The 10,783-nt window shown below is 35.0% G+C and overlaps 2 protein-coding genes across 2 annotated transcripts; one reads left to right on the top strand and one right to left on the bottom strand.

The window, feature by feature from the left end:
• The first annotated feature begins 1,309 nt into the window (after positions 1-1,309).
• On the top strand, positions 1,310-6,522 carry emg1 (EMG1 N1-specific pseudouridine methyltransferase). The gene is made up of 5 exons (XM_073847527.1): positions 1,310-1,466; positions 1,603-1,704; positions 2,251-2,392; positions 4,675-4,883; positions 4,993-6,522. The coding sequence occupies exons 1-5, from the start codon at positions 1,311-1,313 to the stop codon at positions 5,104-5,106; spliced, it is 723 nt and encodes a 240-aa protein (XP_073703628.1). The 5' UTR covers position 1,310; the 3' UTR covers positions 5,107-6,522.
• Positions 6,523-9,095: 2,573 nt separating this feature from the next.
• On the bottom strand, positions 9,096-9,868 carry gtf3c6 (general transcription factor IIIC, polypeptide 6, alpha). The gene has a single exon (XM_073847991.1). The coding sequence runs from the start codon at positions 9,816-9,818 to the stop codon at positions 9,204-9,206; it is 615 nt and encodes a 204-aa protein (XP_073704092.1). The 5' UTR covers positions 9,819-9,868; the 3' UTR covers positions 9,096-9,203.
• Positions 9,869-10,783: the final 915 nt, after the last annotated feature.

A 10,783-nucleotide genomic window follows, 5' to 3' on the forward strand; every position in this document is an offset into this window, starting at 1 on the left:
TTGTTTTCAGCCAAAATATCTAACAATTTTTAAATCAAGAAGGATATTCTAGTAAAAAAAAATGGTCTTGTTTTTAGAAAGAACAAGTCGAAATTAAATGAGTTTTTGCTTAGAAAAAGCAAAATAATCTGCCATTGGGGTAAGCAAATAATCAAGACTCAAGCAAGTAAGAAAAACGTTTTTTTTTCTTTTTTTTTTGCAGTGTATGTGGGATGGTGAAGTCAGAATCCATGCTTTTATTTCAAAATGTTCTACAATTCTACAGTACAAGCTTACGTTACTTCAAATTAACTTCATATATATAGCTATATACGGAGGATGATAATCATTTGCTTTCTTGATTGTATTAAATGCCAACTAAAGTGCAAATTAATATAGCCCATGCTACATTTTAATTAATTTTACTCTGTGAATAAAGTAAAAATCAACAAGTAAAATATCTTAATTTATTTAACAGCTGAACCAGCAATAAAAGGAATGTTGTACATGATTGATCACAAATCAAACTTTATTATGCCAAATCAAATGCATAAGTATATATTGTACAACTCAAATCAAATCAAGCCATTTAAAACGCACTCAAATGTAAAACCGAAGTAGGGTAAATGACAAAAAGACGAGAGTTGTTGGCTTGATTATAGCCTATATGATGCATATTCTAATGATAAATTTGGATCTGGATTTCTTATGTAATTAATAAATGTCTGGGCACAATAAATATGTATATATATATTAGCTCGAAACTGAAATTAAATTACGTTACAGAAAGCTGTATTTTTTTAATCAGGAGCACTAATATTTGAGTGCAACTTTAAGACGAAACTCATGAACAGGAAACTCATGAATATTCATGTTAGCCCCGCCCAGTGTCACAGAAAAACTCAGACACCGAATATTTCAGAACACCGGCTCTGCATACACACACACACACACACACACACACACACACACACACATATATATATATATATATATATATATATATATATATATATATATATATATATATATATATATACATACATACATACATACATACATACATACATACATACATATACGGTGAACAACATTAATACAATGAAACATTGCCAGAAAAGGGCGTGTTACTTTACAGTATACCTGCTTACAATATTATGAGTTCTTATAGCCTTTTTACTTGTACATGGGACATTACAAAAAAAGATTGAAATCGTTTATAAAATGAGAAAAGTTTATAGATAAGACCCTATTACCGTCATCAGCGAGCGCCATTTTGAACCAACGCGTTGTTGTGACGCACATTTGCGGCGTCGTAGTTCTGTGTCAACATGGCTGCACACGCTGGAGACAAGCGTGGTCTGGAGCATTTAGATGAATATGAACCAAAACGGGCAAGACAGCAAGACAAGAAAAGCTTGCCTGATCTTATGACAGAAAATCGCCTTGTTGTTGTTTTAGAAGGAGCGACGCTTGAAACCGTAAAGGTAACAACTAACTTTCAACTAAGATTGAAACTGAATCGAGTGTTATTTGCTAAAATTGCCACTAGAGCGTTAACAATAATATTTCTACTAACCGTATGTCTAATAAGGATTTAAATGTAAACGTATATCTGTGCAGGTTGGGAAGATATTTGAGTTGCTGAACTGTGATCAACATAAAAATATCATCGTAAAAAGTGGCAGAGATCCTGGAACGATTCGCCCGGATATCACACATCAGGTAAAACTTTTTAACTTTTACCAGTCATCTGAGTTAAAGGGATAGTTCACCCAAATATGAAAATTCTGTCATTAATTACTCCCCCTTATGTCGTTCCAAACCTGTAAGAACCTTTGTTCATCTTAGATATTTTTGATGAAATCCAAGAGCTTTCTGACCCTGCATAGACAGCAACACAACTGTCACTTTCAAGGCCCAGAAAGATACTAAGGACATCGTTAAAATAGTCCATGTGAAATTAGTGGTTTAACCTTAAGTTTCTGATGCGTCGTGAATGCATGTCGCCTGACATGGAAGAGAAGAAATTGTTTAATAAAGTTATTTTTGTTTTCTTCGTGCACAAAAAGTATTCTCTTGCTTCATAAAATTACAGCTGAACCACTGATGTCACATAAACTATTTTAACGATGTCTTTACTACCTTTCTGGGCTTTGAGTGTGGAAGTTGCGTTGCTTTCTATGCAGGGTCAGAAAGATCTTGGATTTAGTCAGAGATTTTTATTTGTCTCACATCTGTCCTCTGAATGTACTTTTTGCTTTCCCACAGTGCCTGTTGATGTTACTGGACAGTCCTTTGAACAGAGCTGGACTGCTTCAAGTGTACATTCACACAGCGAAGAATGCTTTGATCGAGATCAACCCACAGACAAGAATTCCTCGCACTTTTACACGATTTTGTGGACTAATGGGTAAATTCACTGCTTTTGCACATTGAGTGTAATCCACAGTCAGTTTCTTAATGCAAAAAATTCTGTAGTTTAGGGCTGGCCCCTAATGGTTGACTAACTGTTAGTCAACGAGAAGAGGCTTGATCAACCAAAATTGTATTGTACAAAAAAATCTTCACAGGAAGTGGCAAAGTCACACAGACAGTGACAGACAGATTGTCAACAGCTGGTTTATGTGGTAATATAGTACATCGGATAGGACATCCAAACGCTCACCTATCATTCATCGACCTCAAATATGGCTTTTCATCAGAAAGATGTATGTAGTAGCATCTTAATCATGGATGCTTAATCTAATGTTAACCTAGAATAATGTGTGCTATTCAAAGCTTTTTTGAAAGGAGTGGTTCACTTTCAGAACAAAAATTTACAGATATTGTACTCAACCCCTTGTCATCCAAGATGTTCATGTCTTTCTTTCTTCAGTTGTAAAGAAATTGTGTTTTTTGAGGAAAACATTTCAGGATTTCTCTCCATATAACGGACTTCTTTGGTGCCCCTGAGTTTTAACTTCAAAAATGCAGTTTAAATGCTGCTTCAAATGGCTCTAAATGATCCCAGCCGAGGAAGAAGGGTCTTATCTAGCGAAACGATCTATTTTCTAAAAACATTTACAATTTATATACTCTTTACACAGAGTACACACAGAGCTAGACAAGATGAGCATTTGAGGTTAAAAAGTATATAAATTTTAATTTTTTTTTTTTTTAAATAACCGATCATTTTGCTAGATAAGACCATAGACTGTAAAAAATATGGACGTAGTATCCGTGACGTCACCCGTAGGATTCTGAAGCGCTATTTTGAAGCCTATAGTGGACGGGAGTCGGCCATCGCCATCTTGGAATCGCGTCACCGCGCGTCACTCCCGGATAATCAAAAATGGGCAAAAAGGCGGGACATTGGTGGAGCTTGTTGCTGAAACCACGCCCGCCTAGCGCGACAGTGGTGACAGCAGCGGCAATCCCCCATTCACTCAAGTGACCACGCCCTTAATTATGCAGAACTTTAAGGCTTAATATAACTTAAACGGATGAGTTATAAAAAAATCCACCCCCTTACAGTTGACATGAAGGGCAAAACTAGCTATATAGACCAAAACCATTTTTTGAACCAGGCTGTAAACATACTTTTTTCCTGCTGTAAAGTTGGGCATTTTAACATGGGGAGTCAATGGGACTGACTCCCTTCTGCAGCCAGTCTCTAGCGGCCAGTCGATGAATTGCAGTTTAAGTCACTTCCGTGTTGGTTTCAATAAAGAGAGCGGGAGGTTGCCCCTTGGATAAGACCTTTCTTTCCTCGGCTGTGATCGTTTAGAGCCATTTGAAGCTGCATTTTGGAAGTTCAAACTTGGGGGCACCATAGAAGTCCAATATATGGAGAGAAATCCTGAAATGTTTTCCTCAAAAAACATAATTTCCTTACGACTGAAGAAAGAAAGACATGAACATCTTGGATGACAAGAGTGTGAGTACATTATCTGTAAATTTTAGTTCTGAAAGTGAACTACTCCTTTAATAGTAGCACGCTTACTGCATGACAGATGGAGGTGCTAGTGTGGTCACTTGCTCTTAAAATACAAATTTTTGGGCATGCAGATAAAAATAATACATCTTTCGAATCTGTAAGGACTCTACGTTTATTCGTGTGCACTCACAATAACAACAAGACGTTGTGCTTTTGTAAAATAATTAAACCAAACAGTACGCGCTTTCTGCTGTCTGTGAACTTGAGCGCGAAACTTCAAAACTACGCATATACTTGCCTTACAGACATGAAAAATATATCTATTGGGGGTGAAATGTCTACTTTCAAATTAACCAATTAAAATAGAAAACAAATATTCACTAAAATCACTAATGCGAAGATGACGAGTTAGTGTCGCCGAATTTATCTCTTAAGCCAAAAACAAAGAAAGCAATAGTTTATCAATAAATTATTAAAATGTTAATGCATTCTCCTTGCTGTTTTACCCAGACACATTCATAATTATTATATCTGCCCGTGCTTTATGGCAAGCTTTTTTTGTGCGCTTGAGCACTTATTAGGCTATGTAGGCAATTAACGGCTTATTATTGTGATTTATATGGTTTCTTAATAAACATGCGACTAATAGTCAACTAATGCTTAAAATGAACGACTACTAGACTAGTCAACCAGAAAGATCTTTAGTGGAGGGCAGCCTTACTGTAGTATCTCAGATTCAGAGTAAGTTGATCTTACTACTATTTGTCTTCCTACAGTCCAGCTCCTGCACAAGATGAGTGTGAGAGCAGCGGATGGTCCTCACCGCCTGTTAAGACTGATTAAAAATCCAGTGTCAGACCACCTACCACCTGGTTGCATTCGATTTTCAACATCATTCAAAGCAGGAGAGGCTGTGTGTCCCAGAACAATTGTCCCTAAAAATGGATCTGCCGCTGTTGTCATTGGAGCATTCGCACATGGAACAGTAAGTCTGTTTTCAAGTCAAACTAAATGAAATATATTCTCATTTCATAAACGTGGATTGTCATTGCCTTTGAAGTAAATCACTGATCTGTTTCCGCATTTTGTCATAGGTCAATGTCGACTACACAGAGAAGACGGTGTCCATTAGTAACTATCCTCTGTCTGCAGCTCTGACCTGTGCCAAGATGTGTTCTGCATTTGAGGAGGTCTGGGGAGTGTTATGACAAAACCAAACTGTTATGAACTTTTCATGTTTCTAACAGATAGAGAAACAGACTTTTGTATTGCGTTGTGTGTGTATACGGTCCATTCCTTTGAGCAAAAATTGTGTTACATCACAACAGAGGAGAATGTACTCAATTTTAACTCGCATTGAAGCAAACCGTTACATACTCTTGAAAAAAAGTGTGGGGTACTAAACACCAATTTCATTTTTGTATAGGTTTATACATTTAATAAAAAACCCAGATTTTCATTTAAAACTATTTCTGATATGTGAAACAACACTTTGTCTTTTTTTTTTCTCCCCACAATAAATAATAGCATGCAACAGCATGCTACTTTGTTTCCAGAAGCAATTTTCTATTCAGAATTCCTATTTTAAAGGAGTATAAGCTCTAAAACCCAACCAGCTAAATGGTGAATCAGAACAGTGAAATCAGACAAAAAGGCAAGACATTATGCTGTTAAACAAAGTTCTCTAAAAAAAATAAATAGAATGGATGCAAATTGGTGCAAAGCATGTACCGTTGATTAAAAACCTGAAGTTCACAACTGGTCTGTCTTAAAGAATAAATCAAAACCAAAATAAACCAACATCTTAAGGTTGTCTACTCTTGTTGTGATAAACCAATCGTTACAAATCATTTTGTGTCGGTACTAGGGGTGTGCGATATTCACAAAAAATAATATCTCAATATATTCTGGGATTTTATTGAAAGATAAAGATAATTAGATAATATTTTGCTGAGTGTGTTATTGTGCTGATATCTTAAGGACTTCCATAGATAGCTGACTCCTAAAGTTTTTGTTATTCTTCGTATTCTTTTGGTCAGTTCACAGCAGTGATAGAAATTCATCTTTTCCAATAAGTTTAAATTTTATTTTTACATTTTATGGGCATTTTACCTTCATAAAGCCAATTTTTTAAAAGTGTGCATTATCTTTTGAGTCAAATTCTTACATTTAATCAGTCGATTATAATAACCATACATTTAGGCTGCTACTAAAATCAGTATCAACAAAATTCATCTTTGCAGATGTTGTATTTAAAGTAGATATTATGCAATTGGTTTAGTTTATCATATATACATATGGGTTGTAGTTTATTTGTTCAGGACAGTTTACAAGTGCACCAAATTCTTCTTTGATAAGTACCAGAAGATGCTTTTCACCACATTATAATTGTATATATCTTTCAACCTATAGTCTATAATGGGCTGTTTGAGATTAGCTACCGTTCCAAGAATCTTTTGACTAAAAGTTTTATTTGTTTCAGTGACATTTATTCCTTCATTTTATTTAATTTTATGCTAAAAACTCTCTGTTTAGTCTGTTTTGGAGAACGTTACAACTTTGGTATTCAACACACTGTATTGTTTCAGAAATGCAAACAATTAAAGACTGAAATTTAAACTTCATTTGGTTGGTTTTATGTTTAAGTTAGAGGCAAATTATCTTTAAAATTTCACATGGGTTTGATTTAGATTCAGCTGGATGGTTGGTTTACAGCCAGATGGTTCATCTTGGTCAACTTACTCCTGACCTGGGGCAAACTGAGCCACGGCAACACTTTTTTTATAAGCAATATTTTTAGAACCCTTTGTCATAGATACATTTTTTGATCATTTAAAATAACAGAAAACATCCTGACTTTAGATACTTTAATTGTACTTCTGCCTTATTTTCTCCTTTCTTGAAGACCATTTAAGTAAAAAAAGATGTGTGGCTGGCTGCAAGTCTGTTTCTGAGCTCTACAGGCAGTTATTTTGACATCAGGGCTTGGTTTGGTGCATTTTCAAATCATACTCATTTAAACTCATTAAATTTTTTATTTTTAATAAATATGCAAAGATGTTAAAATCTTGTTTATTGCTTTTTTCATTATGGTGTATTGGGTGTAGATTGATGAGGAAAAACGCAGCAACAAAACAAAATGTGAAAAAAATTAAAGGGGTGTGAATACTTTTGCAAGGCACTGTATGTATTATTATTTTTATTTTGACTGTAAAGCATTAAAATGCCATGACATGTTTAGAGAAATTTAGGAAACATTAAGTTCACATACTTGTTTTCTCCCCAAAACAATGCTACATTGAGTTATTTGACTCGGAAATGTGTGTTCCATATGGAAGCTTGTTTCTGCCAATGAATAAAAAAATAAATAAATTAAAAAAAAAATTTCATTTTCTCATGACTGTGAGTTTACATCTGGCAATTCTGACTTGTTTTCTCAGAATTGTTAGATATAAACTTGCAAATGCGAGTTATAAAGTCAGAATTCCAAGAAAAAGGTCACAATTCTGAGAAATAAAGTCAGAATTGCGTGATATAACCTTGCAACTGTCTGTGAGTTATAAAGTCAGAATTATAAATTCACAATTCTGTAAACTTAATTCAGAACAATAAAGTCAGAATTGCGAGATATAAACACAATTCTGAAATTGTATTTTTTTTCCTCCTCAAAATTGGACTTTTAATAAGAAAAAAGTTAAAATTGAAGTCAGAAATACACACTCGTAAAAGTCAGAATTCTGACATACAAGCTTGCAATTGCAAGATATAAATTTGCAATTCTGAGAAATAAAGTCACAATTCTGAAAAATAGTTCATATGCGAGTTTATAATTCTGACTTTATAACTTGCTATTTTTAGTTTATATCAAGCAATTCTGAAAAAAAGTCAGAATTGTGAGTTTATATGTGTTTATAATTCTGACTTTATAACTTGAAGACAGTTGCGAGCTCACACAATTCTGAGGGAAAAAAAGTCAGAATTGTGTGATAAAAAGTCGCTATTACCTTTTTTTCACTTAGTGGCGGAAACAGGCTTCCATAGTTCTGTGTCAGAATGCCTGGTTTTCTTTTGATCTGGCCACTGCTAGTTTAGCCAATAATATTTCGACACCCCGGGTTGCCAGTTGGCAGTGTATTTCAGCCATGGATGCCAACAAACAAACAAGGGTCTGAGACAACAGATTTTGCCTGAGCTGAAAAGCTTCGGCATCCATCTAAAAAGCTATATGACCAGAGACATTTTAAAACGTGGATAAATCAACTCATTACATGCACATACAGTTTAAGGTCATTTTCTCTTGTCAGTTGCGCTCATTCCTGTTGCATGTCCTCAATCTTGCAACCCACATGAGCGTTGAGTTGCTGGTTTTATTTAGCATTATTCTATGGTGTTATTTTGAAATTCTCTTTTAAATTTCTCTTCACTTTTTCAAATATTCTGGTTTATCACAATTGTCTTATGATTGTAGCTTTAATCCAATATTCTCCATTCTCACTATGAATCAAGACAGCCCTATAAAACAGTTTCTCCTCTTGTGTTCAGACTCTCTGCCCCCTTTAGCTTCTTTTATCATCAAATGTGCTTTTAGATGTTACTTAGAGTTTTTTTTCCCTTTGCTGTCTAGGCTTGATGTTGGTTCCCCCTGTTGGGTTTGTTTTCTTTCCTGTTTTTCCTTGTTCTTTCACCACACTTGACAAATTTCCTACTTTCTAGGCAAATGCTTCAATTATTTGGGACATTTCCTGTCTAATAATTCCACATGCAACACAAAATTACACCATTAGTTCTATATTCAGGCAGCTAAAATGTTGTATGTTTACATAATGTTGCCATTAATACTTTTTAAAAGTGATCTGAAATCGAATATAATACAAAAGTCAAGGAAATGTCTATATTTACTTTTTCCCCCAGTTATTAAATTTTATAGTCTGGTGACTTGAATTTAACCAAAATTTAAATTTAAAAATTTGAATTTAAACCAGTCTAGGCTGGTTGGCTGATTTTAGCTGGTCAGCATGCTGGTTTTAGAGGGGTTTTGGCCACTTTCCCAGCTTTGCCAGGCTGGTTTTAGCAGGTGGTCTACCAGCCAAAACCAGCTAAGACCAGCCTATGGTGGTTTTAGCAGTTTTTTCAGCAGGGGTAGTGAACCACTCTAAATTTTAATAACTTTTAACATAACTTGAATAATAGATATATGTGCAGTGCATGTCTTTAATGTAAATAAAATACAAAACCACTTTCAGTAAGCAGAAAAGTTGTATTTACATGATGCATTATTTACAATTATAAAAAAGCAAACAGTCTTTCAAGAGCCATCATCTCCTTCTTGTGTAGCCGCCAGTTGAGAACAGCTGCTGGCGTTCATCGTCTCCTCAGCAGAGTTCTCCAAAAGCGTTGCTCCCGCCTCAGTCTCAGTCTCATCCATTTCATCCGCTGATTCGTCGCTCATTTCTGGATCCTCGCAATCTTTAGATTCGTCTAGCACAGATTTCTCTGTGTCTATCGGATCCAGATAGTGACAAACTGCGCTCTTCCTGCCGAACGATTCTTCCTCTTGGAGAGCCAGTACCTCTATTTTGTTAGAAACGGGCTCGTCCTCCTTCCTCTCCGACAGGAACGTCCGCTGAAGCATTAGTTTCTTCATTGTGTGACATTTGTATTTAAGAGCTGGATTAGAACCTGCACCGTCCTCTTCAAAAATCACACAGGTCCCGATGGCATCCTCGTATTCCCCAGCGAACAGATAGCGACCCACCTGCATCATGGGCTGCTCGCTGTCAATGTCCACTATCTTACATGTGCCCTGCCGACTGGAGATTATATCAGAGCTGATCATTCCAGACAGTTCCGCCACAACCAGCTGCTCATCTTCTTCCCATTCGTCCTCCATGGCTGTGTCTGAAGAAGCAGTTGTGCTCATTTAACTCTTAGAAATGTCATGAAACTCATGAGCCGAAGCGCTCCAACAACTTCAAGTAGCGAATTGCTTTCGCAGAATTTGCGCGACGGAAGTGGTAATCGGAGGTCCGAGTCATTTACGCGAATCGGTTCTTTTGAACAGTTCTTTCTACCAGTCATCTACCATTATTTTTAATAATTTTTAAAGAAATGCCTACCAAGCCTGCATTTATTTGATGAAAAATACAGCAAAAACAGTACAATTCTAAAATATTTTTTCTATTTTAAATGACTGTTTTCTATTTGGAAAGATTTTAAAAATGTAGTTTATTCCCGTGATTTCAAAGCAGCATATCCAGTCTTCAGATCCTTTAGAAATCATTCTAATAATCTGATTTGCTGCTCAAAAACATTTATTATTTTTAGAAATATTTTGTAATATTATAAATGTCCGTATCGTAACTTTTGATCAATTTAAAGCATCTTTGCTTAATAAAAGTATTAATTTCTATAATTTCTTTATAAAAAAAAAATACAAATAAAAATAAATAAATAAATACTGACTCCAAGCTTTGGAATGGAATAGTGTTTAATGTTACAAAGGCTTTTTATTTCAGATAAATGCTGATTTTCGGATCTTTCTATTTATCAAAGAATCCTGAAAAAAAGTACTTCAACTGTTTTAAATATTGCTTATAATAATAATATTAATAAATGTTTCTTGAACAGCAAATCAGCATATGATAATGATTTCTGAAGGATCATGTGACAATGAAGACTGGAGTAATGATGCTGAAAATGTAGCTCTGATGACAGGAATAAATTGCATTTTTAAAATATATTCAAAGAGAAAACAGTTATTTTAAATAGTAAAAATGTAAAAAAGTACTGTTTTGCTGTCCTTTGGATCAAATAAATGCAGGCTTGGTGAGCAGAAGAGAATTCTTTAAAAAAATCTTACTGCTCAAAAACGTTTGACTGGTAGTA

Source organism: Garra rufa, chromosome 9, assembly GCF_049309525.1.
Source record: "Garra rufa chromosome 9, GarRuf1.0, whole genome shotgun sequence".
Lineage (NCBI taxonomy): Eukaryota > Metazoa > Chordata > Actinopteri > Cypriniformes > Cyprinidae > Garra > Garra rufa.